Source organism: Lissotriton vulgaris, chromosome 7 (genome assembly GCF_964263255.1).
Source record: "Lissotriton vulgaris chromosome 7, aLisVul1.2, whole genome shotgun sequence".
Taxonomy (NCBI): Eukaryota; Metazoa; Chordata; class Amphibia; order Caudata; family Salamandridae; genus Lissotriton; species Lissotriton vulgaris.
The window spans coordinates 149,609,424-149,637,299 of record NC_141695.1 but is presented as its reverse complement, the minus strand read 5'-3'; the positions used below and the strand labels follow the sequence as shown (position 1 = coordinate 149,637,299).

General features: G+C 46.7%; 1 protein-coding gene across 1 annotated transcript in view; it reads left to right on the top strand.

The window, feature by feature from the left end:
* The first annotated feature begins 357 nt into the window (after positions 1-357).
* LOC147701031 (uncharacterized) overlaps positions 358-27,876 on the top strand; it is an 86,919-nt gene continuing 59,400 nt past the window's right edge. The window contains exons 1-2 of the mRNA XM_086929291.1: positions 358-622; positions 18,490-18,609. Coding sequence (XP_086785417.1) covers positions 358-622; positions 18,490-18,609 — 385 coding nt within the window. The remainder of the gene's footprint in view (positions 623-18,489; positions 18,610-27,876) is intronic.

The following is a 27,876-nucleotide window of genomic DNA, read 5'->3' as shown; positions in this document are numbered from 1 at the left end:
CTCCATCGTGGAGAGGGGTGTAGTGGGGGCAGAGCCTATGGTTGGTTCACTCCGGGGTCGAAGTAATGCATGTAACCTCCAAACCTGAACATCATTAGCCCCAGACGAGAAAGGTGGACTGGGACCAGTAGCATTATACCCCTCGGCAGAAGGGACACGCCATCTCAGCAGGCCCCCACCACAGAGAACAGGTGTGGCAACGGTAGAGGCCTTTCCCCATCGGACTGTGCACTGAAAGCTTGCGAACACAGGTTACCAGCAGGTGGAGGGGAAGCAATCGTTGGCCCCCCCCTGGGGGAGAGGCTACATCACCGCAACACATCACTTGGGACAAAAATGGACGCCCTTTCATAAAGAATGGATAGAAAGGCGGACAGTCTTTACAAGCATGCGGAACGACTGGACATGTCTGAAAGGCGACTAACGGAGGTAGAGGAAGCGCACACCTCCTTAGATGTGGACCATAAACAACTGGGGAAGGTGCTGCGTACGCTGCAGGACAAAACCGAAGATTTGGAGGGGCATTCCCGTCAATGTTACCTACGAATTACGGGTCTACAAGAGACCACGCCCACAGGGAATATGGAGCATTTCGTGGAGAAGCTATTGGTGCCACTATTGGGTGAGGGTGTGTTCTCCACAATGTTTGTGGTGGAGAGGGCGCACCACTCCCTGGGCCCCAAGCCACCAGTGGGCGCCCCTACATGGCCGATAATTTCGAAATTGCTTAACTACCGGGACCGGGATACAGCGCTCCGCATAGCCTGAGAGAAGAAAATCTTGAGATACGAGGGTTCCGAATTGTCGCTATATCCTGACTTCACTATTCGTGTTCAGGAGGCTTGCAGACTTTTTGTTCCTTTTAAGAAACAGCTTTGAGACCTAGGTGTCGACTACGCTATGCTGTAGCCTGCAAAACTTAGAGTGAATAGACAAGGACGCTCGCACATTTATGCCGACCCCAAAGCATTACAGCAGGCAATCAAAAGCTGGTCAAAGGAGCAGCGTTAAAGTCTGGAGTGACGGCTACTGGATGAAGCAGCCGGAGGCTCGTTTTAGGATCAGGACTGCTACAGGGACACTGTGACTCCCAGATGATTAAGATGGAAGGGAGGGGTGAGTGAGGGTGAGGGGATGGGGGTTTGGGGAATTACCAGGAAACATGCAGTGGATACAGCAGCAATAGTAAGTCCGGAAAGTTCCGGGTTCTTATAACAGGAACTAGTGAAAAGTGTTTTTTCTGACTGCACTAGTAGCAAGACTGGAATGGTACCTCGACTGGCGATACTGGGGGGCAGGGACAGTCAGGATAGTCAGGACAGCGAGAATAGAGTAACAATGCACATACAGATGAGGTCTGTACAACGGTAAATACTGTACACTGTTATTGATGACATATGTGGGACAGGTCTGGGGATAGAGAATGTTGGTTGGTGATAGTGCTTGGCATCTGGAGCTACCTCCGCCCACGAATGCCTTGCACAACTGTTGAAACTGGGGAGGGTATTTGAGTGAGGGGAATGGGAAAGGGGGAGTATGCAGCGTTCACATGCAACCAAGTTAGGGGAAGTCTGCTATGGGAGGGGTTAGGGAGGGCGGGAGGGAGGTTCTTGATTAAGGGTCGTTGGGGTGGTTGTTTTTTGTTTTTACCTACGGTACACTATGCACAAGCACACAACACACTAGGACTCAAGATGAGAATAGACAACAGTGATGATGACACATGATGCTACCAACACTAGATGCCCGGTAGATGCCATGCGGGCTGTGTCGTGGAATGTTAGTGGGCTTAATGACCATTGTAAGCTTAGGGAAGTGCTCAGCTACCTAAATAGACAAAACTTGGATATCGCCATGCTACAGGAAACACATTTACCATAATTGAGCCCTATGCTGCGTAGTAAGTGATTGCTGGGAAATTCTAATTCAGCAGGATTTACAATGCATGCCAGGGGGGTGCTGACTTGGATTAACCCAAGATCACCTTTCAAAATTACACCGCTGCATGCAGATGTAGAAGGTCGGTACACAATATCTAACTGTCAAGGGCGAGGCTTGGACTTAATCATAGTAAATGTGTATGGCCCCAATTATGACAGTCCTGAGTTTTTCATAGCGTTAGCTAATGTGACAGAGAATTAATCAGAATGACAAGTTTCTGTGGGGGTGGTGACTTCAATTTGATACATAACCCAGACCTAGACCGATCGGCAGGCCGTACTAGAAGACCGGTGGCAGCGGCGGGAATGTTGGATAGCATAATGATCCGCATGGATCTCTGTGATGTGTGGCGAGTACGCAACAATGACAAAGGTGGTTTCACACACTACTCAGCTTACCACAATATACACATGCGTATAGATTATTGGCTGGCCTCCTCTTCATTAATTGATCAGATCTGCCATTGTGTAATACTTCCGCGCACGCTCTCTGAACACTCCCCATTATTGCTGATATTGACCACTCCGAAGAAGACTCTGCCGACGTTTTTGTGGCGATTCTCCCCTTACTCTCCACTGGACCCGATATTTAAGAAGGAACTAGCAGAAGCCATAGGAACGTTTTTTGCCAAAAACATTGGCTCAGTAGACAACTTTCAGACAATATGGGAAGCATTTAAAAACATAAGAGGCATCGCAATGTCTAAACATTCAGGAGTGCTTAGGGCCATAGGGAAGAGGTTAACAGACCTAGAACAAAAGCTGAAAGACCTGGAGCAACAACAGATTGCCGGGGGGCGTCGACCTGGGAACAGAGATTAAAACACTGTTAGATGAATACCACGATGCTGCAGATAGCGAAGTGAAACACATGGGCTAGTATGCCACGGCCCGTTCATATGGGGAGGGTGAAAGGCGCAGCGAGGTAAGACGGAGATCCCTGAGATCCGATCAGAGGAAGGTGCCTTATTAACAGATGAAACAGAAATTGCAGAGCGCTTAAAACGATTTTACTCAGATTTGTACACTTTCTGTTCAGAGGGAGCAGACGAGCAAAGTAAGAATTATTTGGAACACATTAAATTACCATTTCTTTCAGATATGCATAGAAAGTTCCTGAAGCTCCCTATTGAGAAAGACGAAATCACGGAGGCCTTAGCGGGAATGCGAACCAAGAGTGCACAGGGGACAGATGGTCTTACCGTCGCCTTCCATAAAGCCTTTATGGACTTACTGCTCCCATACCTAGCTACATTATTTGATGATATGTGCTTCACGGACACCATGCCTATGATGATGAGGGAAGCCCTTCTGGTTGCCATTCCCAAGCCGGGGAAACTTCCTGAGGAGTGCGGCTCGTACCGCCCCCTCTCACTGCTTAACGTAGATACCAAGATATTCACTAAAATATTAGCTAACAGACTCGCCCCCTTGTCTGCTATCTAAGTTGCACGGAACAGCCTGGATTTATACCGACTAGGAACCTTACTTATAAAATCCGTACCGTGTTCGGTACCATGCAGCATGTGAAACAAGATGCTAAAGCGATAGCAGTATTTCTGGATATGGAGAAGGCTTTTGACTCGGTGGAGTGGGCCTTCATGAGGCAAGTGCTGACGAGAATGGGACTGGGATCGGTCTTCTTACAATTAATTGGTATTTTATACTACAGACCTATGGCACGTATTCGCCTGGGCTACTTGGTCACTGACCCAGTATTCATCTCCAGGGGGACTAGGCAGGGCTGCCCTCTATAGCCACTGCTATATGCCCTGATGGCCAAACCGTTGCCATGTGCGTTGCATGAGTACCATGGAAACAAGGGAATTGGGTTCCCAACATACAGAATAGTGGGATCAACCTACGCGGATGATATGCTGCTGTATGTACGTGATCCTGAAAATAACTTGTCATCAGGGAGGTCTTACACTTCGGAGCGCTGTTAGGGCCCTGAAAGTAAATTGGGCAAAGTCGATTGTGTTCCCTCTCACCCCGGCCTCGGCGGAATTTGACATGGAGTACCCCTTACCATGGTCTACTGACTCTACTAGATATTTAGGTATAAGACTGCATACGGATTCAGAAATAGTGTTTAGGGAAAACTACGGCACAGCCATAGATAAACTTGAGGACAATGTGGAGTTGTGGTCCCGCCTTCCTTTGTCGCTGATGGGACGAATCTCAAAGATGGTTGTTCTGCCCAGGATTTTGTTCTTATTCACGAACATCCCAATAGTCTTGCTGCGTACCTTCTTCCATAGGGTTAACCAGTCAATGATAAAATTGGCATTGGCTGGGAAACAGGCGAGGACGCGGTGGAATGTCCTTACACTACCGTATCATATTGGGGTCTAAGGGCGCCGGATTTTGAATTACATTATAGAGCAGCGCATGGAGCCCAAGTGCACGCCTGGATTCACAGAGAGGCGGATATTCCGTTCCTTCATATGGAAAGATTGTTTGCTGATCCGATTCCGCTACCGCCCACGATATTTTAGCCTATTGACCACAGAACTGGCATATTAGACTCCATTAATTCTACTTGTCACACCTGGCACAGCATTCTGCACCTACAGGCGGGAGCGGTACTATATTCCCCGGATATGCCGATTGAATGGACACTATGGTTGGGGCCATGCTGGGACAAAGGAGTGATTCAGTCTCTTCGTGCATTAGCTATAGAAGTGACCGGGGATCTTTTTCAAGATGGGGTGGTTAAGACCTGGGAACAAGTTGAGGAAGCTGCAGAGGCTACCACTCTGCTGAGCAGATTTCAGTATTACAGGGTGCGTAGAGCATTGCGTGAACTGTTGGGAGATGACTTAACAGAACCCCCAGAAGTGCGGGAGTTATCCCATGTGCTTAAAACCAAATCACTGCGTAAGATGGTTACCGCCATATATAAATTACTATTTCACACAGGGAAAATAAATATACTGTGGTGAGGCTAGCCTGGCAAAGTGATTTACAGACACAGATAGATGACGCAATGTGAGCCTACTGCTGTATGAACATTAGAAAGATCTCGCTTCATGACAGGCACAGGCTCATACATTATCTATCTTCTTGTGTGCCCATGTGGACTGGCATATGTGGGGGAGACGGGTAGAGAGGCCCGTGTAAGATTCCAGGAACATAGGTCAGCAATAAAAACAAAGAAGGTGACGGCTCCCCTAGTCCCACATTATTTGGAGGAGAATCATGGTGAAAATGAGTTGAAGTGGTTTATTCTGGAGAGATTCAAGATTGGAAAAAGGGGGTAATATCCAAACCACACACAAGCACCAAGAACAATGGTACATTTCCTATCTGAATACGGTTAGGAAGGGCCTCAATTCAAAGAGGAGTGGGAACGAATTATAGGAGCAATTTAAATTGTTTATTAATGTAACCATAGGAAGGGTTCCAACTATTATAAGAACCGTATAATCTCCCACCCGATTAATGTAAGTTCTTGAACACACCCTTTCTGTACAGTATGTATCTTTTCTGTATCGGGACTCTTTTGGTTAACAACTAAAAGATAAGTAAATGCTTTTGAGACACGATTTGAAAGTCTGAATAAATGCCTCATATATGTGGGTTTACACACGGGGGCAAATGTATAGCAGATATCTCTGTAAGTAAATGTTTTGGGTCCTTTGTATACCGCAGTAGCAAATTAAGCTTCTCTGTATTTTTAAGGTTAATAGCAGTGGCTCTGCGAGTGAATGTCCCACCTTGTGGTGTGGCTCGATCAGTTAGCGCACATCCTATTGGGATTAGCCATTTCAGTAGAGACATAGTGAGAACGTATATCGACGGATGCGGGATATACATATATATTCTTTATGTCTCATTCCATAAAGTCTCGGGTGAAATAATTTTTAAGAAAAAACCTCTTCAATTACTGTAGGAGAAAATATGTCCATTACTCAACTATGGGGTTTAAACTTTGCGATACAGGACGTTGTTGAGTCATTACCGCACAATATTGGCTGGGTCTTTTTTCAAAAGTTCATGTATCCACGGCACAAGGGTTAGCGTCCTAGTGTTTTCAGAGAAACATGTATCCCGGAAATAAAGTGGAAGGTCTATGCACCTGCGCGCTGGTGTATATAACGCGGTCTAATTTTGAATGGCGTCTTTCCCATTTAAGACCGACCTGTGAAGACGCAACACGTATCGTCCAACGAAAAACAATTCTAGGTAAGAGGCATAGGAACAGAAGGGTAGGGGCTGCGAACAACCTTAATATCTCGATACATAGTGGGAATGTCCGTTAACTGTTTTCCTGCATCTATTTTTAACTTATTCTACAGATACGGGCGTGTGATGACCTTTACGGCATTGACATTGCTCAGTATACGGTTTTTAAGACTTTCTCCAGCATACCTATGAAGGATGTATAAGAGTTATTGAGGTGAATATACGTAATCTCTCTTTGGAGATACTCCCTTCGTTTTGTCTTGTTTGCCGCTATGCCGGGCCCCGGGGAAAGCAGAGTCGCAGACTAGTCTTTCCCCGGGGTCTTTCGCGCAGGGGATAGTCCAGGCAGGGGAAGGGGAGGAGCTAGGGGGTGGGTACTTAAGCGCGGGGGAGGAAGGGATCTTCCTCTTTTCCGCGCCTGGCACCATCGGGAGGGAGCTCGAAAAGAGTTGTAGTTAGTGCGTAGTTTGAGGCCTAGTGCTACTTTTAGGAATTGTTCTCGGAGCTGTTCTTTCGACAGCTGGGTTTTGTACTTCTTTCTCTTGCTTTTGTTGCTGATTTGGCCGGTATGTCTGGGGTGTCTGCGGAACAGGTCCGTGAGGCCTTGTTACTGCTCGCTAGGGCCGGCCGCGATGACTTGATTAGGCCCGGGGTCATGGACCAGGCCTGGGTGGGGGCCACCAGAGGCACGAGGGCTGCCTTGGCGGGGGTGCAGGCGGCGGTTTTTGCCTGCCTGGAGGACGACCAGGTTCAGGAGGGTGGCTCGGGGGCCAGGAGGGGGGCGGGTGTCCCTAAGGATACTGCGCGGGGCGGGAAGCGTCGGACGACTTCCACACGCCCCTTCCCCCAATTGGAGTTTTTGCCTGGGGCCTCGGGGGCGGCCGTGCGGGCCGTGCCCGAGGAGCTTCCGCTCCAGGGTCCTCTGTTGGCGCCGGACGGTGCTGCGCAGGGGGTGGAGCTAGGTGACGCCCGGGCTGGGCCCGCGCTGGGCCTGGTCGGGTCGGAGGGTGACGGCGGGGCCCCCGGGGCCTTGGTTCGTTTGGATGGGGCTTCTTTTAGTGGGGATGGGCCTGGGCTGGACCTGCGGGTGTCTGGGGGCGGCCCGATTGACTTGTCCCGGGGCTCCAGGGCGGGCACCCCGGCCGTGGTTCGGCCGCTGGTGCCTGGGTTTGCGGTGGGCAGGAGTGCTTCCCCCTCCCTGGTTCCAATTGGCGGCCCGGGTTGGGTCCAAGGTTTCCACCAGGTGGGGTTCTTCCCACGGGGGGGCGAATTTTTTGGCCACGGCCAGCCGCTCCCCCCTCCGATTTGGGGTTCTGTCTCCTGGGAGGAGAGGGCCAGGGGAGAGCGTATCTTGGAACAGATTCAGGAGGTCAGGTGGGCTGAGGAGACGAGGGCCCGGGTTGGTTCTGTGTGGGGCCCCGACATTGAGGGGCCCCCCACCCCTACCTCGGAGGAGGAGAGGGAGGCGGAGAGGCAGGAGTAGGAGATCCGGCAGGCGAGGTTAAAGAGGTCAGGCCTGGCCGCCCACTCTACTGGGGGCGCGGCCGGGGTAGGGACGGCCAGCACGGCTTTGAGGCCCGATGGTGCCGGGGCCCTGCCAGGTTCGAGCGACCTGGGGGGCGGGAGGGGATCCAAGTCGGCAGTTGTCGGCAGAGCCAAGGGGGGCCTAGCGGGGCGCAACACGGCTCCAAGACGCAGGTCGGAAGCTGTAGGGCCGTCCGCGGCGGCTGTCCCTCCCCCGCGGGATCGGGCAACGAGTTCTGGTGGCGCCACCGTACAGCGTGGCCGCGAGTGTGGAGCCAAGGGTGTGAAGCGTGCAGTGAAGTGTGTCTCGACTGAAGGTGTGGATCAGGAACCGGTGCTTGAACTGGATTACAGTGCTGAGAGCGAGGAGTTGGAAGAGGGGGAGGTGCGGGATGACCTGGAAGGCGTAGGCCGCGCAGCGGGGGGTGACGACCTTGGTGTCTTGCAGGTCGACCCCGGATCTCGGAAGAAGACTGGACCGGTGAAGGCCCGTGGAAAGGAGTCCAGAGGATGGCCCCGGGAGCGGACAGAGGCACTAACAGGTGAGAGTGCCTGGTGGGCGGTTTGGGATGACGCACCCCGGGGTGGGGAGGGGAGGAAGCGGGCCTGCCGGTCGGTGGGAGTGGGGGATGGGTCTGTGAGGGAGGGGGGGGCGCCTTCGGGCGGTCCACCTGAGGATGGTAAGAAGGTGGATGGTAAGTCGGTAACTTTGGGGGTGCAGACTGACAAGAGTGATGGGAAAGATGAAAAGGGGGTGAAGGTCCCGAAGAAAATGCCGTACATGGGGCTGGCAATGCCGTTGGGGTCACATTTGTCCGAGAAAATGAGGGAGAAGATTTGGAGACATGAGTTTGTGGATGTTTTTAAGTTACTGCACCGGGAGGTTCAGGCGAAGGAGGGTTCCAAGGAAGAGGAGTGGGAATTGACGAGGCGGCCTAGAGTGCCTATCACCATGGAGAATTGGACTTCGGCTTTTCTGATCTGTGCTAGCATCTATTGTGTGAAGTATCTCGATCGGGCGATTGCGTTGTTCAAATACATGGACATTATCCGCAAGGCTCAGATGCAGTTTGGGGGGTTTGCTTGGCTGAGCTATGACGAGGAGTTCCGGGCCAGGGTCAGCGCCGATCCGGAGAAAAGCTGGTGGGAGGTGGATCAGGAACTTTGGATGCAGTGGATGGCGTTGTCGCACTCGTCGGCCTCTATGCATACGGCCAGCGGTTTGCCGGTGTTGTATCGGTCTTTTCCGACGCGTCCCGCCCAGGGCGGGGCGGGGGGCGGAACTGTGCCCAGCACCATCGTGTCCGGACAGCCGCCCAAACCGGGGGGGGCCACCACAGGAGTGTGTTGGAGCTACAGTCGGGGTTTCTGCTCCAGGTACCCGTGCAAGTTTAAACATGAGTGTTCTAAGTGCGGAGGGAAGCACCCCATCACTCAGTGCCTCTCGCTCGCCACCCCTTCTGAACAGTGGCGGAACGCCAGGGGGCGAGGACAGCCTGGCCCGAAGGGCGCCTACTCCGGTTAAGGTGGAGGCTATGGCCCCGTGGCTCGCGTGCTACCCTGACCGCGAGGCCGCGGCGCGGCTCTTTTGGGGTTTCACCGAAGGCTTTCGGGTGGGTTATCAGGGCCCCAGGGAGCGGCGGTGGGCAGAGAATTTGAAGTCAGCGAAGGAGTTGCCGGGTGTGGTGGGTGCAAAGTTGAGGAAGGAGGTGGCGGAGGGGCGGGTTGCGGGGCCGTTCCTGGATTGGCCGCTGCCGGACCTGATTGTATCGCCACTGGGGGTTGTGCCGAAGAAGGAGGTAGGGGAGTTCAGGATGATTCACCACTTGTCATGGCCGGAGGGGAGGTCTGTGAATGACTTCATTGCGGAAGAGGACTCGAGGGTGCTGTATGCGTCGGTGGACGATGCGGTCCGGATGGTGCGTTCTTGTGGTCCCGGGGCTGAGCTGGCGAAGTGCGACATCAAGTCGGCTTTCCGGCTCTTGCCGATTCACCCAGCGGATTTCGGGCTCTTGGGCATGCAGTTCGGGGGTGCCATCTATGTCGACAAGGTCCTTCCCATGGGTTGTGCCATTTCCTGTGCTTTGTTTGAATTGTTTAGCACGTTTCTGCAGTGGGTCATGGTGAGGGTAAGCGGGTGCCGCGAGGTCACTCACTACCTGGACGATTTCCTCTTCCTGGGCAGGGCGGGGTCGGGGGATTGTGGCAGGGCTCTGTCGCGTTTCCAGGCCTTGGCGGTGCAGTTCGGGGTGCCTCTTGCGCCGGAGAAGACGGCTGGTCCCAGCTGTTGCCTCACGTTCCTGGGGATCGAGTTGGACTCGGTTGCATGGTTGGCGCGTCTGCCTGCGGCTAAGGTGAAGGAGATTTTGGAGTGTCTGGAGTGGGCTGTGGGGGAGAGGAGGATCCCTTTGCGGGCGGTTCAGAGGCTGCTGGGTTTCCTTAACTTTGCTTGCCGGGTTGTGCGGGAGGGGCGCACGTTCTGTCGGCGGCTCGGCATGGCCATGTCGGGGGCAGTGCTTCCGCATCACCGGGTGAGGATCTCGCTGGGGGTGCGGTCGGATCTACGGACTTGGATCGCTTTTTTGCAGGAGTTTCATGGAGTGCCCTTGGAGTTTGATGAGGAGAGGGCGGTGTGGCAATGCCAGATCTTTTCTGACGCGGCTGGGTCAGCGGGGTTTGGAGTCTTTTGGGATGGGCGGTGGTGCGCGGAGAGCTGGCCAGCCTCCTGGATGAAGCAGGGCAGGAGTATTGCTTTTCTCGAGTTCTTCCCTTTGCTGGTGGCCCTGGTGGTGTGGGGGGATGACTTTCGGGACAGGACGGTGCTCTTCCACGTAGACAACATGACGGTTGTGGACCTTGTGAATAACCAAAGGGCGAGGGACCTGCGAGTGTTGAAGCTGTTGCGAAGGTTCATGCTGGCGTGTCTGCAATTGAATGTGGTGTTTCGGGCCAAGCATGTCCCTGGGGCGAATAATGACATTGCGGATGCTTTGTCTCGTTCGCAGTGGCAGCGGTTCCGACATCTGGCGCCGGGAGCAGACGCCTGCAAGACCGAGCTGCCGGCCGGCATCTGGGCATTGGGGGAGTGAGGATGATTGGTCTGGTGGAGGGTTCGTTGGCACCGTCCACAAGGAGGACATATCGGTTGGCATGGTCTGAATTTAGTTCTTTTATGGGCTGGATGGTGGATGGTGTGATGAGTGGGGAGTCGGAGGTGCTGGGTGGTGTGAGGGGCTGTGTGCTCTCCTGCATGGACCGGGGCCTGACTGCTGCAACGATTTCTGGAAAGTTGGCTGGCATTTCCTTTTACTGTATTCTGTTTCTGGGTTTCGACCCCACCAAGGATGTGGTACTGGCTCGCATGTTGCGGGGGTGGGGCCGGGAGAGGGGTGTCGGGGGGAGGCGCCTGCGGGAGGCGGTGACGTTTGACCTGTTGGTGCGTCTGGTGGGGGTGTTGCCTGAGTGTTGCTATGACGGGGCCGAGGTGGGCTTGTTTCGCCTGTGCATGGTGTGGATGTTTTTCGGGGCGTTTCGCGTGTCTGAGTTGCTGGGCACGAGGCGGGGGCCCGGGCGGTTGTACGAGGATGTGCGGGTGGATGCGGGGCGTTTGGGGATTTGGCTGGGCCGCTCGAAGACTGATCAGATGGGCCGTGGTACGTGGGTGTGGCTGAACGAGTCTGGTGGGGCGGTTTGCCCGGTGCGAGAGTGGCGCTCCTTCTGCGGGGCTGGGGGCCCGCCGGGAGGTGAAATTTTCCAGCATACTTCGGGTGCGAGGTTGTCGGCGGGCCAGCTGTTGGCGGGGTTGAGGATGGCTTTGGGTCGACTGGGGATGAATGGTGCGGGGTTTGGTACTCATTCTTTCCGTATTGGGGCTGCCACTGCAGCGGCTCGTTTGGGTTGGTCCTGGGACCGGATCCGGAGTATTGGTCGTTGGAAGTCTCGCTGCTGCGAGCGGTATGTGAGAAAGTAGGTGGGGTCCCAGGCAGTTTGTTGGTTTGTGTTTTCTGTTTTGCCCGTTTCTAACATCTTTTTTCTTCGTAGGTTGCGTGGGTGGCCCGGGTGGTAAGACGGTGACGTGGATCGTTGGGCACTCCTTTGTGCACTGGGCATCCAAGTACGCTGACCAGCAGGTTTACGGACGTAACCTGGGACTGAGAGGACAATTGCACGAGGTGAAATGGTGGGGAAAGAGCGGAATGCGATGGGGGGCACTACTGCCCTGGCTCGCGAAGATGGTCCCACAAAGGGGGTGCCCGGATCTGTTGATCATCCATCTGGGCGAGAACGACCTGGTGCAATTGTCTGGACTGGCTCTGTTGCAATTGATGCAGAGGGACTTGGATGTGCTTAAATCAAGGATGTCCAGGGCCTGCATTGCCTGGACGGAGCTGGTCCCCCGTAAAGTTTGGAGAGGGGCCATGAAACACGGGGCCATTGGAAAGGCCCGGAGAAAGTTGAATCGGGCAATGAGACTCTACTGTGTTGATAGGGGGGTGAAAGTTATCTCACATCCTGGACTTCGCCTGGAGGAGCCTTTAGCCTTTAGGGAGGACGGTGTGCATCTGTCTCGCCTGGGGAATGCATGGTATATGATGGAACTGAGGGATGTGGTGAGCAAGTTGTGGAACGAGTCGATCTGGTGTCGGAGGGAGTGACTTTGCGCGGACGGACGGACGGCCCCTTGGTGGGGGGGGGTGGGGCAGTGTACCGCCCTACAGGGGGTCCACTGGGTGGCAGGTTCCGAAGGGATAGGGGGTCAAGAGCGGGCATACCCATCCCTTGGGGGGGAGACTTGGGCAGGACGGATCGAAGTTGGTTTGAAGTTGGCAATGGCTGGGGGCTGGAAGGGTGATTGACGGCAAGTGGAGGGTGTTTGAAGCCGCTAGGGCTCAGTATTGACATGAATGATTGAAACGAATGGGGGGGATGGATGAGTGGGGTGTTTTCTGTTATTGTTTACTGTTCTATTGTTATGCGCAGTTCTGGTCTAATAAATGGCCTTTTACGCCTATAACTGCGTGGTCTGTTTATTGCGCGATGCCGGGCCCCGGGGAAAGCAGAGTCGCAGACTAGTCTTTCCCCGGGGTCTTTCGCGCAGGGGATAGTCCAGGCAGGGGAAGGGGAGGAGCTAGGGGGTGGGTACTTAAGCGCGGGGGAGGAAGGGATCTTCCTCTTTTCCGCGCCTGGCACCATCGGGAGGGAGCTCGAAAAGACCGCCCACCCACCCGGCAGTTAGAGGTGGTTCTTGGGTTGGCTTTGTTGCGTTGCCAGTTTAGGCCAGAGCTGCGGTAGGCAGGTTCCGAAGGGATAGGGGGTCAAGAGCGGGCATACCCATCCCTTGGGGGGGAGACTTGGGCAGGACGGATCGAAGTTGGTTTGAAGTTGGCAATGGCTGGGGGCTGGAAGGGTGATTGACGGCAAGTGGAGGGTGTTTGGAGCCGCTAGGGCTCAGTATTGACATGAATGATTGAAACGAATGGGGGGGATGGATGAGTGGGGTGTTTTCTGTTATTGTTTACTGTTCTATTGTTATGCGCAGTTCTGGTCTAATAAATGGCCTTTTACGCCTATAACTGCGTGGTCTGTTTATTGCGCGAATGTCGTTTCCGTTGTTTTCTCCGTGTATACCATAGATTGTGTAGCAGGGGAGTTGTCATACAGGATTTGAATCGGACCGGGAGACGTGTTCCCCGTTGTTGGCCTACAAAATATGAAGAAATATCTGTGTGGAAATATACTTTCTTGGAGGTATGTGTTAGGAACCATAATCCAATTGAGAATCCAATTTTTAATAATATGTGCCGTCTATGAATATATTTACAGCGGCGATACCCTATGTGTAATGGAAGCACCTTTTGTTTTTCCTACGCTATAGGTCGAACGTGACTTCATTAAGCCATCAGAGTTTTTTCTATCATATGAAGTGGAAGATTGGTTCCCTAAGTGAAAAACGTGTGAACACATTAGTAATTAAGTGACCACTATATTTGTTCCCACGCGTGACCCCCAATCTCTTAGCTAAACGTAACTATCTACAAGTGTGTATAGAAAAAGGTTTTTTCAGGCATATTGTTTTCCCAGAAATATGCATTACACTTTTTGGAACTGTTACACAGCTAAATGACTTTTAGAATTAGGAGTAATAGTTCCGTGGGATTCCGTTTCTCTGTTTGGAGGCATATGCCCATGCATTACAACCTGTTTATAACTCTCCATACATGGTTTTCTTCTCCAGTATAAACCACTATTTGCTGATCTGAATGGGCCACATTATTAAAAAAAATGGTAAGAGATCCCTCTCTAATGAATGGGTAGCCAAAAAGAATGAAATGGGATATATAAACTGGGGTATATCAATGTGAATGTAATATGAATGTATCTATACATCATCCTCGATACAATGAAAATGCATCTTGGTTGGGGGGCGGATATCTACAATGCAATGATTGCCTACCAAATGGAAATCATGAATATCAACTTTCGATTTGTATTAGAAAAATGGCTTTATGACCTGTAGAGAATTGTAATGTTGTTATATAGCCCTAGTGGTCCATATTTATGGGCGATGTTATATATGTTATATATGTTGTGTATATTTCTTGTATGTTTTGTATTAGTATTGAGGCCTTGTTACAATGATATGTATTGTGTGACATCTAAAACAGTGTTGATTGAAACTAATTTTTTTTTAAATTGCAGATTTTATGGGATGGTTATAATGTTTTCCTGAAGAAGGTGGCTTTATCATAGTTATTCGCCGAAATGCGTCGATGCTTTAACAGAAAGGAGAAATACTTTAAGTTTTGAGAGACAACAATTCTGATGCTAAACTGAATTGATCTAATCATTTTCTGTATCTCCTTGTTTACTAATAGGAATTTACTTTTACTTTTTTGTGTATGTCCCTTAGAGCATTTATTTTAACAGTAAATGTGTTTTTAATCTATTGTGAAAGAATTTGGTATTTATTAACCATATTGGTTATTTGTATTTACTTGAAATAAATTATGAAGTACATCTAAGTGTATTAGATTTGTTGCAATGCCTCCGTATTTCTTATATGTGTATTAATGTGACTGTGGTCTGTGAATATCTGTAAGTGTTTTTCACTAGAGTTAATAAGCCCCAGGGGAAGCCTATTTACTGACATTTGTCCTTTTGGTACCCATTCCCTTTGGTACTTGGGTCCCTCTCTTTTATTAGAGATCATACATTTTAAGTACATCAACAGGACCTATTACACACCAGAGAGGCTGTGCAGGTATGAAGCGATATGCGAGAGATGTCACACTCCGACAGTGGATTTTATGCATTTAGCATGGCAAGGTCCGGGAATACATGCCTACTGGATTGATATCTTTGGAGAGCCGGGGGGAGTGGTAGAAATGGAACTCAAGCCAGATCCTGCAGTGGCGCTACTGGGGTACTCCAAGAAATTACCCAAGGGTATACGCCGGATAGTGGATATGGGGCTTCTCATGGCCAAGCGTAGGGTGGCCCTGTGTTTGATGAGAGGTCCAGTGCCAACACTTCAGCAATGGTCACATGATATGCTATACTGAAGCATGCAATCAGAGAATTACAGTGAATTGCTCCCAACTAGGAGCCCAGCAAAACATTTTTGGGGACTATGTACCACGTATAAGCTTAGCGCCACTTGCGGGTCGGAGAGTGGGGAGAGTGAGTCACCCCTGGAGGTGGGATTTTGCTCAACTGATAACACAAGTGGAGTAGAGGTTCAGGCTAGAAAAGAAGTGTAATGGTTACATACAGAGAAGCTGTTATATATATAGGGACAGGTGGGGGGGGGTGGGAGTGGGACATTGAGGGAACTTCAGGGGTGCAGAAGAGAGCATGCAGTATTGTTTCTGAACACTGAAATTAGTGACAAACTCTTGAACTGTGAAAATCTAGGAACATGATACTGTAGGTAGCCCCAGGAATGCCAAGTCGAAGATCGAGAAAGATAGTCACTAGGTTTTACGACATAATCCGCCACTTGCCCAATTTGGGTTGTTGGCATATGGGCTGTGTAATAGATTTGCTCTGAGTGTTTTGTAGGCCCGGAGGCCGTGAGCGTGCACTGAAGTACCATGGTATGTCTTTGTGTTTCAATGGAATAAAATTCAATTAAAAAAAAGTATTGTATCTTCCTTCCAAGCCATAGCAGGTATGATAAGGCAAGTATAACATGTACAAAATCGAAAAAAGCGGGTCCTCAGGGTTGAATTGACACAAAGTGTACACAAGCTTACACTAACTTAAAGCTCTAGTTACACAGTTTACCAAGAAACATCATTAACATTAGGCAGGCCAGAGGAATTGTAAGCTGGCCCTCATATAAAGAAAGAATGCCCTGAGGAAATAAGCATGGGAATCCCTCCACACTGTCTCACAATTAAAAAACAGTGCTGCATTCTGGAAGGCAGTTAAAGCCCCTTTTTTATCACCGGTAAGGGGGCCCTCTTTAGAAATTGCTATATCAGAGTATCTTTGGATCCAACATCGCAATATTTAAGATGAAACCTCTAATAACGAGGACCTCCATTTTACCTTGGAGAGTGTAAACAATGTACTCTCAGCAAGTGTCAACTTAAACAAGCCCAGTGGACTTGTTTGAGTTAAATATTGATCTCTGGGGCCCAATTATAACAACAGTAATACATGCCAGTTGCCAGACCTCATTTCCATCTACATGGGTGGAATACATCATAGTTCCTATTTTTTAAAAAGGGGACCATCAAGATACGGCCTGTTATAGGCCCATTTCTTTATCGGATTCCCTGGCCAAAGTTGTGGGGGAAATTATTTTGGAATGCCTACATACCTAGGCCAAAGTCAACCAGATCCTATCTGATTTTCAATACGGTTTCCATGAGGGGCTAGGGACAATAGAGCAGAGCTTAAATTTGAACATCTTCCTGGGAAAGTATATTAGGGTGAAGAAGGGCAGATTGTTTTCAGCTTTTGTGGACCTCACCGCGGCCTTCCACTCTGTGAGGCACGGTAAACTTTGGGAGGATCATGAGACTATGGGGGTTAGGGCAGGCACTCCTCAAGGATGGTCGAGATTTTCCACAAATAGGTGGCCGTCCCATACCTGCTCTTCTTTATGTGGATGATGCTGTACTAATGACCCGCATGCTGATTGGTCTCCAGAAGGTATCTACCAATTTTTCTAATTATATGAACAATTTGGCCTTAGTATTAGCACAACTAAGACCTTTATAATGAGATGTGGACGTGGGAGCCAGAGCTCCATGGACATGTTTGTGGATGGGCACAAAATAGCCCCGCCAAGAGTTTTTCATACCTTGGCATCATATTTAATCAGAACGATACATGGACCAAGCTGTTACTGCTAAAAAGCTGGTGTTTATTAGAACAACAACTGAAATTGGGTAGGAAAATGCCAGGAGAACTTATACAAATTTACAAAGCTAAATGCATCTCTACAGAAATGTATGGAGCGGGGGTCTGGGGTTTTGCTGATACACATCCGATACAATTAGTGGAGAATACCTTTTTTAGGTATATCTTGTCAGTCCCAGCTGGTACCTCCACATATGCTTGTTATGCTGAGCTGGGCCTCCCATATATCTCTGACCTTATAAAATAGGAACCTATTCTCCACTGGCATCGGATCTGGTCAAAAGAACAGACCAAGCTAAACAGGTAGATTCTACAGGACAGTTTGCACCTGGAAGGGGCCTAAGAGATCTCATGGGTTAAGTTTGTGCAAGAATTTATGAGAGATTTAGGCTATCCAGAATATTTCCCTAACCCAAGCACCATCCAGTCAATTTCTAGAAAGAAGGGTCTCCAGATGCTGCACATGTCAAGATTTTCTGAGTAGACTTTGAAGCCCTGCTTTCAGCAGCATCAGATGGTTTTAACTACTTTTAGTATGCAGCCATATTTAGCATTTGTACCTAGAGGATATGACAGGCTGCTACTAAGCAGGTTTAGACATGACTGATTGGTTTTGAGAATTACAAATATGTCCTTGTGATAATCACTCGGTCCAATCTAGTATCCATATAGTTTGATTTTGTACATTTTACACAGAGTTAAGAAAGGTGTGGCTGGTTCCTATTTTAAAAGTTCTGGGGGTGAGGCAATCTCGCCCAGCACTAATTAAGCTTCAGTTTTTAGAAAATAAGCATATAGCCTGGAGGACGTGCATGTTTCTGAAGAAAGTGCTTTGTCAAAGGAAGAGTATAGTGATATAAACAGCGGGATAGTTTGGGCCCGCTGTCACTTCAACATTGTTTGTTTTTAATCATGCTGCTTTTTACACTGATTTTTAAGATGTTTCTAATGCTTATTTTATTTTTATCTTTTTGTACATTGAAAGCTTTGCTTTTAATGTGCTTTTATGCAATTGAATGAAGCTTACTTTGACTTTGACTTAGTGAGTGCCTTAAATACATCAATGACAGAAGAGGAACTTTCAGTTATAAGCCAAACTTATTAGCAATACCAGTATGTGTCTCTTTTTAGCAATTTCCTTCTCACACCAATTCTTATCTTGCTTAAAATATAGAAAATGTTTCACCAGCATGTGGTTCAGCATATATTACTGTACATAGACCCCTTATTGGACAATAGACTCAAAAATAGATGTTTAGGTGCTGATTAATCAAATACCAATATATATTCTACAATATGTATTACAGTAGAAGCAGCATGTACCTTTGAAAACATTCTCGGAGACAACACGTAACATAAATATAATTTTCCGACAAACATGATAGGTCCAGTATCAAAAAAGTTGCATAATGGGAAATCTAACAATAGACAAAATCTGACAATATAAACATTCTTTTCTTTTTAGGGAGTTCCCGCATTTGTGAGCAGTGCTTCAGCATGGACAGCGACAGTTGCTCTGGCAAGTTTGACATTTGCCCCAAAGGAGTCACTCACTGTGTCACGGGCCTGGAGAATAAAACAGTAGGTATGTGTCCATGGATACATGGATGAATTGTCCGACCTAGGCCCTTATTGTACATTGTGCCCAGGGGTTGCATCAGGCATGTGCACCCACTTTGAGCTCTCCCAGGGCACAACAGTACTACAGAAGGAGCCTCTGATGCTTGTGCGTCCCATTCTGTAATACATATAGTGCTTGTGCACATGCACCAGTGCTATCATGAGAGGGCATTCCACATTTGCATGGGGGCTTGGCTCCTTGCAAATGAGAAAATCACTTTTCCTCTGCGCCCGTGCCGTATTACTGATGTGGGTGCAGACGCAAACATGCCTTTAAGAAGTGCACTGGAAGTGTGCAACAAAAAGGTAGCTCAATTTCTGTGTGCCTTCTAACAGCAGCCCTCTCAGGGACCTCCACCGACAACCCCCTGCATGCGGATGCAGTCACTGACTGCACCTGATTCCAAGGGAATCCCTAATCTCCCGTAAAAGTGCAGATGGGTTGCCGCCTGCACTGTGAAACGTTAAGCAGCTAGCTCAGCTCGTCATCAGCCACGGGTGACGTGTGCGGATGACGAGCTGAGCTCGTCATGTATCGCGGTAAATCGAAAACAGCTGCACAGCGCAAAAATCACTGCAGCAGCGATGCGGTCAGCTGATCGGTATTTCACTTGAATGCGCTGCTTTGGCAGCTGCTCTAGGATAGCACATTTATTCTAATATGGCAGACTTTCCTTATTTGCTCAGGGCACAGGTCAGCACAGCGTGTGAAAAGTAAGACCATGCTAATTTTAAGGAAAGCTTGTGTAATGTACATCATTTTCCATCATGCAAACTTTGCCAAATGTCAGAGGTTACGCCAGATGTTCAAACGTAAAAGGTCTTATGGGAGACAGAGTCTAGCAAAAAATGTGCCATAAGGAAATCTGAACTATTCCCCTTGTTGGCGACATTTGAATGTTAGGAATGCACCTGCATTAAGTTTTCACGAGAGAGAAGAGCGCTTGTGTAATGTTTCACAATTTTCTGACATTTCACATAATTTCAGTATAACAGTTATGAGATTTCGTACTCCTTTGTGTGTAGAATATATGGAAGATTTAAATTTGGTGCCATATTGGTAGAGTACTGGAACATGGTTAAGACAGTCAGTCCAATTAAACTTACATGCAGTCAAACTTGGTTTAAAGAGCATAGATGAGAAGATATTCTGGAAATTAGGTTATAAAGACAATTTGCAAAATGCTGTAAGAAGTTGGTAAACAGTACAGAAGGAGACCAGTTAAGGGTCTTGAAGTTTTCTACAAATGTGTTGGGATTTATGGGAGAGAGAAGTGTGTGTTACCCACACACGACTAGCTCAATATATAAATGTAATTGTATGTCCCTTCGTTTGAATTGCATATCAATCAGTTGTGCCCTCTTACACTTAATATGACATCATTTTATTCTCTGGAACATTTATAGAACTGTTTTGCCATGCCAGAAGCACATTTTTCACATTTTCTGCTGTACAACTCAGAAAAGTAGGTGTTGGTCTCAACAACACATATTGAACTGAGAGAAGAAAGTTCATAATGTAGTGAGGAGCTAGAAAAAGGAATTAAATTCTAAAAACTGTCTAAAATGGCACAAGCTGCCACAGTGTCATTCGGAGATAGAGTGCCTGTGTTTGTGTAGGTGTTAGATATTAGGCTGTGTGTTTCTGCTGTTCCCTTTTCAATTAACTAGAAAATGTGTTATTTTTAAGGAGGGCCCATCCCCGCCTTATCTGTGTTCAAGGGTTGTGTGGAGCCGGCCACCTGTGGAAAAGAAGTTGGGTTCACAAGCAATACAGGTTCCGTGCGGATCACACGGAAGTGCTGCAACTCAGACAAATGTAACAGTCAAAAAATCAATGGTAAGGAACACGCCTGATCTGGCCATCCAAAATGTGAACAGGCTTCTAAAAATGAAAATGGTTTAAAATGTTTAAAAGGGGACCTCAATGTGTAGAACTTGTAAATTCACCATAGTAGCATTACCCATACATACTTTTAGATCTAAGACGGCTGACTTCTGGAAGCCCACGTAAAGCAAAGCCTTACCATCACCACAGAATCCAGAAGGGAGTTCAATCCATAGACTCATTATCAGATGAATTTGCAGTTATTTGGTAAATCTTAATAGGACTTTCAAAGAAGAACTGCACGTGCACCAATTAAAGGACAGGTGATCAACTAAAAGCAGCTTGCACAGAATGCTTCCAACATATGCAGGGTTGCATAAGGCAGATAGATTGTTGTGAGGTAATGGGATGCCCTCAGTGTGACTAGTGATATAGCGCTTGCTCCTTGAAAATTCTGGTAGAAATTCAGTTTCAGAAAGCACTCTTTGATGAATCTTTTGTTCAGACTGAGGCTGGCATCAAATATCAATGCAATTCAATACCCTGAAGAACATTTGGTTCCACAAGGAAAACAGAAGGTGATTAAGTTTCAAAACCGTGAAGGTTTATCAAAGGATTAGCAATGTTTTAAAATCAAATCATCAAATTAGTTTAAAATAATCAATACCCAATACATGAAGGTGTTAGTCAACATATTCAAAGTAAATCAAAGATCATGAACATACACTATTATAAACTTGTCTCAAAGGTAAGATAAGCAAGATCAGTTCTACCATAAGGAGACCACCCTACTATAGGATGCCAGGAAAAAGAGTTCTACTGTAAAGGCAAGTGAAAGGGCATCTGCTGTAAATGCACCTGAATCTCTGTCTACCTTGCATTACAGTATATCACACCATTCTAACTTGTGATACACCTACCCATGATTCCTACACAAAGGTTCAATTGCTTTAAGGTACATGAAGATAACGCAAACTTATTGTTTTCGAAGGCTACTGCACAATGAAACATGGCTGAAACCCCACTCGGTCCCTGCTATAACGTTAGGAATCCCGACTGGGTATAAAATAGTCAGACTAGGTCGCCTCACCAAGACAGGGGGTGGGATAGCAATTGTATACAAACAGGAAATAGATATCTCCATCCTAGACGAACTCTGTACCCCAGGACTAGAATTACTAATTTTTAAAATTAACATCGCATACCAAAGGTAGCCGGAAAGGAGCTTTGGTATATCGCCCCCCTGGGCCTTGTGCCAATTTCTCCATCACACTAGTGGAAGCACAGGCCCCCTATATGAATAAAGACAGCGATTTCCTACTTTTGGGGGATTTCAATGTACATAGTGAATTAAATTTGCTTCCTGAGCACTCTCAGTTCATAAAGTTCAGTATCCAAAATAGTAAAGTTCCACTGGATTCATCCAAAGCAGTCCCAGGTGGGTAATCCAAAATAATATATCAACAAGGTCCTTCAAATCATGGATTTTTATTTTATTTTCTCCAAATTCAAATCCTCCACAATCCACATACAGAAGTCATTGGATTATTCAGCCAACACGTGTTTCGTCTTGTAAATTATTTACACAGCGACTTCATTAGGGCTGAAATCATAATACAAAATAAACATCACTATAATTCATATGAGCTAACATATAATTGTGACAGTTTCCAGTCTCCTGTGATGAGCAGAGAAGAACCCGGCGAGAAATTACCAAAAGAACATACACCCCATATGTGCACGTCTCTAGCAAGCCACCACCAAGTCATATACATCAATTTCAAACCTACATTTAAAGAATCATATATAACATAGAATCCTCCTACCTATAGTGAGAAACGCATATGTCCATTAAATAATGCCCCATTGGGGATCCGTTATCTAATATATCTATATCATAGATGTTCGGCCCCATCTCGGGTAATTTCTAGTCAAAAGTTACTAAATCTCACGTTCTACTAATTTTAATTTTATAGAGTATTTATAAACTCTTCGTCACTCCCCAAAGCAAAAGTCAATTGCAGTGACTAAACACTATTTAAAAAAATTATTAAAAAAGGGTTCTTTACCGTAATCCAAATATTTTGAAAAGTTTTCAGTTGAAAATAATCAATCTCTTCGTCACTTCAAATTGTGAAGTACAAGACCCTGTAATTTAAACAACCCCAAGGATTAAATTAGAAAAATATCTTCCGTTATTTGTGGAGCAACCTATATTATAGGTGAATCCATAGTACACTTACCCTACTTCTTTAAATCTATTTCTGCGGTCAGGAGTCTTAAGATATCTTCAAAAGTAGTCAGTAATTCACGATCTGTAATAATGATCGAGTATAAGATCAAATAGTTCTTTTATAATTACAACTTAGAAACTAGTTATTTCTAACTCACATATTTTGACCCTTCAAGACGCTATTCATACATACCTCTATCTCATGTCGTGTTCGTCTATCCACGAACGCGTTTCCCTATCTGGCGTTCTGCACCAGCGCCATATTGGAGTTCCTATTTATATCCTCCCAAAACCATGCGCCATCTTGTAGTGGCTCAATAGTTTAGTACGCAAACCGGATTTCAAATCGGCGTCCTATTCGGGCATCCTATTGAACTCCTAAAAGTTCAATCATTTCTAAAGCACCTCCATTTGATGGATTCATTTTCATGTTATGACAATCATTATTAAGCATTATAGAGTTATCTTGTAGTTTCTAAGTGGGTTATTACGTAAACTTTCATTTCTACTAGGTGTCCTATTCGGGTGCCATATTGGACTCCTGAGAGTTCACTTTTTTTTAAACGCTTTCATAAAGTAGGTCATTTCTCACATTATGTTAAATTAAGTACTAAGTATTTAAATCAATCTATTATAATAATTAAGGTTCTCATCTTGGGTTTGTGTTAGTTACATAGTCTCATTGATTCTACAGTAAAGTAGTAGATGGAAATGAGAAAATTGGAGTTTAGGTGAAACAATAATAGCATCCTCAAGTTTTAACTTCTCTTGATTCATATGAAACAGTTCATACATTAGTCTTAACCGTAAACAAAGACCTTCATACATTATTCAAATACATGTAGATTCACGAGATGGAAAATTCCACAATTCAACAATTGCTCATCCAATCAATACATATCATACAATATTCATGATTCATAGTAATTTACCATTTGTCACAGCCAAATTCAGTTAGTAATAATATCATGACAATTAACGTCTCAGTCATCTCCCAAGTAATACTGGAGCTCATGGTCATTATTTAAACCTAGTTCCACAGCCTTAAGTCTCATCAACCACATAACCTCATTCCTTCTCAGTTTTAGTTGCCTATTTCCTCCTCTTGGGTGTGGGCTAATGTGTTCACTCCCATGATAACTGAAATTATGTCCTTCCCTGTCATCACAATTTTGAACTGCATGTGCTGCAATGGGATATCGAGTATCACCATTTTTCCACGCCCTTATGTGTTCCATTATCCTGTCTCGTAGCCTCCGGATTGTGCTGCCCACATAGATCTTTCCACATGAGCAGACTATCACATGCACTACATATGTAGTGTCACAGTTTATAAAACTCACAATATCATATTTCCCAGAGCCATTGTAATTGAAATTCAGTACCTTCTTCTGTGCCCACCTGCAAGAGCTGCAACGTCCACATTTGTGGAAACATTTTGTCTTGTTAGTTAACCAATTATCTGGTCTCATATTTGGATAACTCGGACTGACTGAATTGGCCAGGGTTTTTCCCTTTCTGTAGGTGATGCTCGGTCTCTCTCCTATATAGGGCAATAAATCTTTATCTGTCTTCAGCAAATGCCAATATCCATTAAATAGCTAATTTGTTTTGTAGACCTACTGGATAGGTTGTGTGGGGTGTTGGTGACCGCACCCTTCCTTAGGAGCACCAATATACACTTGGACATTCGTACCATTCCCTTACTTGCAGAGCGCCCTTCTAACCTGGGTCACCGATCGTTTGTTTTGTACATAGTGAATTAAAAGAGTGTAATGAGGCACAGTCCTTACTGACGGATCTGTCCTTATTGGGCCTAATACGAGCAAATACTGGTCCAACACATTTAGCTGGACATACATTGGATCTACTATTATCTAATTCCCCCTTGATTAATTGCATACCTCCAATACAAGTAAACTGGACTGATCACTTCATTGTGGAATTTTATACTCCCAACATCAGCACACCTCCCTCATGTCCAGCGGCCCTGCCTAGTAAACGGAGACAATGGCATAAAATGACCCAAGAAGCTTTCTGTGAGAGGTTTGTGGAACCCTCCTTCACTCACACAGAGGGCATTGAGGCGGCTTTGACCAAATTTGAAGTGGCTGTTTTAACAGCATTGGAAGCTATTGCCCCCTTGAAGGTGTTCAAACCACGCCCTGCAGATAAGCAGTAAGTCTGGTTTTTAGAACATTTAAGGTCCTTAAAGCAAGCCGCCAGAAAACTTGAAAAGAAATCGAGATCCTCCCATCTGACTGATGATAAGAACCATTATTGGGAAGCCCTCACTACATACCATAAAGCAATTTGTACGGCCGGCAAGAATCATATTGTGTCCCAACTTACAGCTGCTGGAAATGCGCCGAGAGTCCTTTAGCAAATTCTGCAATCATTTGTTAAACCTGTGGCTTGTGAGAGCTCTGAGTTCACGTCACAACGATTATGTGATGAAATCTCACAGTTCTTTACCAAGAAAATAGATGGGATTTACGAAATGATCATCAGCTCCAACCTGTTCTTCAGCGGAGATAAATCACGACCACAAATTGAGGAAGAAACTCACTCCACCAGCCATACCTTATGTATATTTCCCCTTATTTCTTTAGAAGAGGTAACATCTCTAACTAGTCAAATCAAAAGTGGGTGTCCAACCGATACCATTTCAGCAAGAATAATGTCTATGCTTGCCAAAGAATTCGGTCCTGGGATCCAGAGACTTGCAAATCTCTCCCTGACCGAAGGTGAGGTCCCCAGGGAGTGGAAAAAGGCTCTGGTAAGACCAATTAGAAAAAACTCTGCAATTGCGTGGACAGACTTGTCTAATCTCAGACCAATTTCACTGCTACCGTTCTTAGGTAAACTTATAGAAAAGCATGTAAACCGACAACTATCTAATTACATCGAACAAGCAGGAGGCCAGGATTACTCTCAATACGGCTTTAGGCCAAAGCACAGTACAGAATAAACCCTACTGTCAGTTACGGACGATCTGCATATGTATCAGGACAGGGGCTACTCCGTTGTCCTGATATTATTAGACCTGTCTGCAGCGTTCGACACTGTGTCACATAACATCTTGACAGGTCGGCTGGCAAACATCGGTATTGAGGGTAAGGCTCTGGCCTGGCTAAGGAGCTTTTAATCCAACCACACCGAATGTGTGGTTGGGTGAATATCGCTTGGAGGAGGTAGAGATTTCTGAGGGGGTGCCACAGGGCTCCTGTCTGAGCCCAACTCGTTTTAACATCTATGTGGCACCCCTGGCTGGAATTATGCGAGCCTTTAGTTTCATCCCAGTATCTTATGCGGATGACACGCAGCTCCTCTTTCCCTTTAAATCTCTCACCACCGAGGTTAAAACCTCCTTCTCTCAGGGCATGAAAGCTGTGGCTCAGTGGATGGCATCAAACTGCTTGCAGTGCAATATAGGGAAGACCGAAGTCATGCTGTTTGGAGAGGCTAAAATCCTATGGACTCTGGACTGGTGGCCACAAGATCTCGGGACAGCTCCTGACCCCAAACATGTTGTGAAAAACGTAGGAGTTCGACTAGATCATGAGCTCTCGCTGAAGTAGCACAGCAACTACATTGTGGGCTCATGTTTTCATGTGATAGGCCTTCTACGCAAAGTGTTCCCCCTACTCCCTGACTGCATCAGGAAAACATTGGTACAGTCTCTTGTCCTTAGCCGTATCGATTACTGCAATGGCCTGCTGATATCTTCAAATGAGGGAGTATTAGCCAAACTCCAAGTTGTACAGAACACTGCAGCCCGGTTGGTCTTGAACGCCCCTCCTAGATCTGCGTCCAAACCTCTTCTGGACACACTACATTGGCTGTTGGTCCGGCAAAGAATCAAGTTTAAGACATGCTGCCTTATTCACAAGAGCTTAACCAGATTAGGTCCCGCATACCTAAAAAACAAATTCACTCCTTACTCTCCTGTGCGCTCCCTTAGATCCAGCAACCAGGTTCTACTATGTGTGCCCCGTGCAAAGAGGGCCAGACATGGAGGTAAATCTCTATCTGTTGTGGGGCCCTCATTATGGAACAGGCTCCCATTAGCTCTCAGACAATGTCCAGAACATCTGGTGTTTAGGAAGCGGCTTAAAACTTTTCTGTTTCAGAATTAATGCTCTTAAGTTCCCCCTGAATGTGCTTGTGGTGTTCCTAGGGCGCAGACATACTCCTCCGGGAGTCGATTTGAGCGCGATATAAACCCACAAATAAATAAATAAATAAATGACCCCACTCTAAACGTACTTTGAACTTACAGTTAACTGCAACATAATGAGATACACTTGGCCCAAGAAGGTCTCTGCAGTTGCTCGTTAGAGTGTTCTAAATGGATTATGTAAATACAACTTTTCACATAGGGACAGAAAACAAAAGTGACACCATTTGAGATTGCTGGTTCAGGTTATCCTGAAATAAAGAAAGATACACAACATGGATTAAGATGGCAGCCAGACACTAACAATTTTAAAATGTGGCCTATATTAGCTGTGGTTTATCGAAACGTGAAAAGTACACAGCTAGTATAATTGTGGGTTATATAGTAACATCAGTATGAATTTCAAAACATTTATTAGTGAAAATATTGCCACTACAGAAACAGAAGTTGTTATAGTACTCTCTGATACTGACCCTCCAACTTTGCTATTCATGTACCCCTGGTGTCCCCCACTGGGTATATACCTAATCCAGCAGCAGTACTTTCCTCGATAGATAGAGTTGCACACTTTGAAAGCTAAAAGGGAAGGTGCAAGTTCAAAGATGGGAATGAGATATAGAGTTTCAAAGAAATAAGCAAAGGCTTGCTAGTGAAAAAGAAATAAAGCCACTTAGAATAAAACAGAATTAAAGAGACAGAGAGGAATAAATCCAGCAGAAAGAGAAAGATACATGAGATGAAACTTGCTAAAGCCCTAGAATAGAGACAGTATGATCTTCCAACTGTAGCACCTTACGGGGAGAGATGCATCTTTGACTGGTACCCCTCCATGTCCAGTAAGTTTATGGGTGAAAGATTTTTAATTGGCACCTAACCTGTTTCTTTTATGTGTAGATGAGAATATAGCTGCTTTACTAAGCACTTTCCTTAGCAGGCAGCGTGGCTCCAATGGAGCGTAGTAGAACCACCTGAAGATTTCTATGATTTTTGA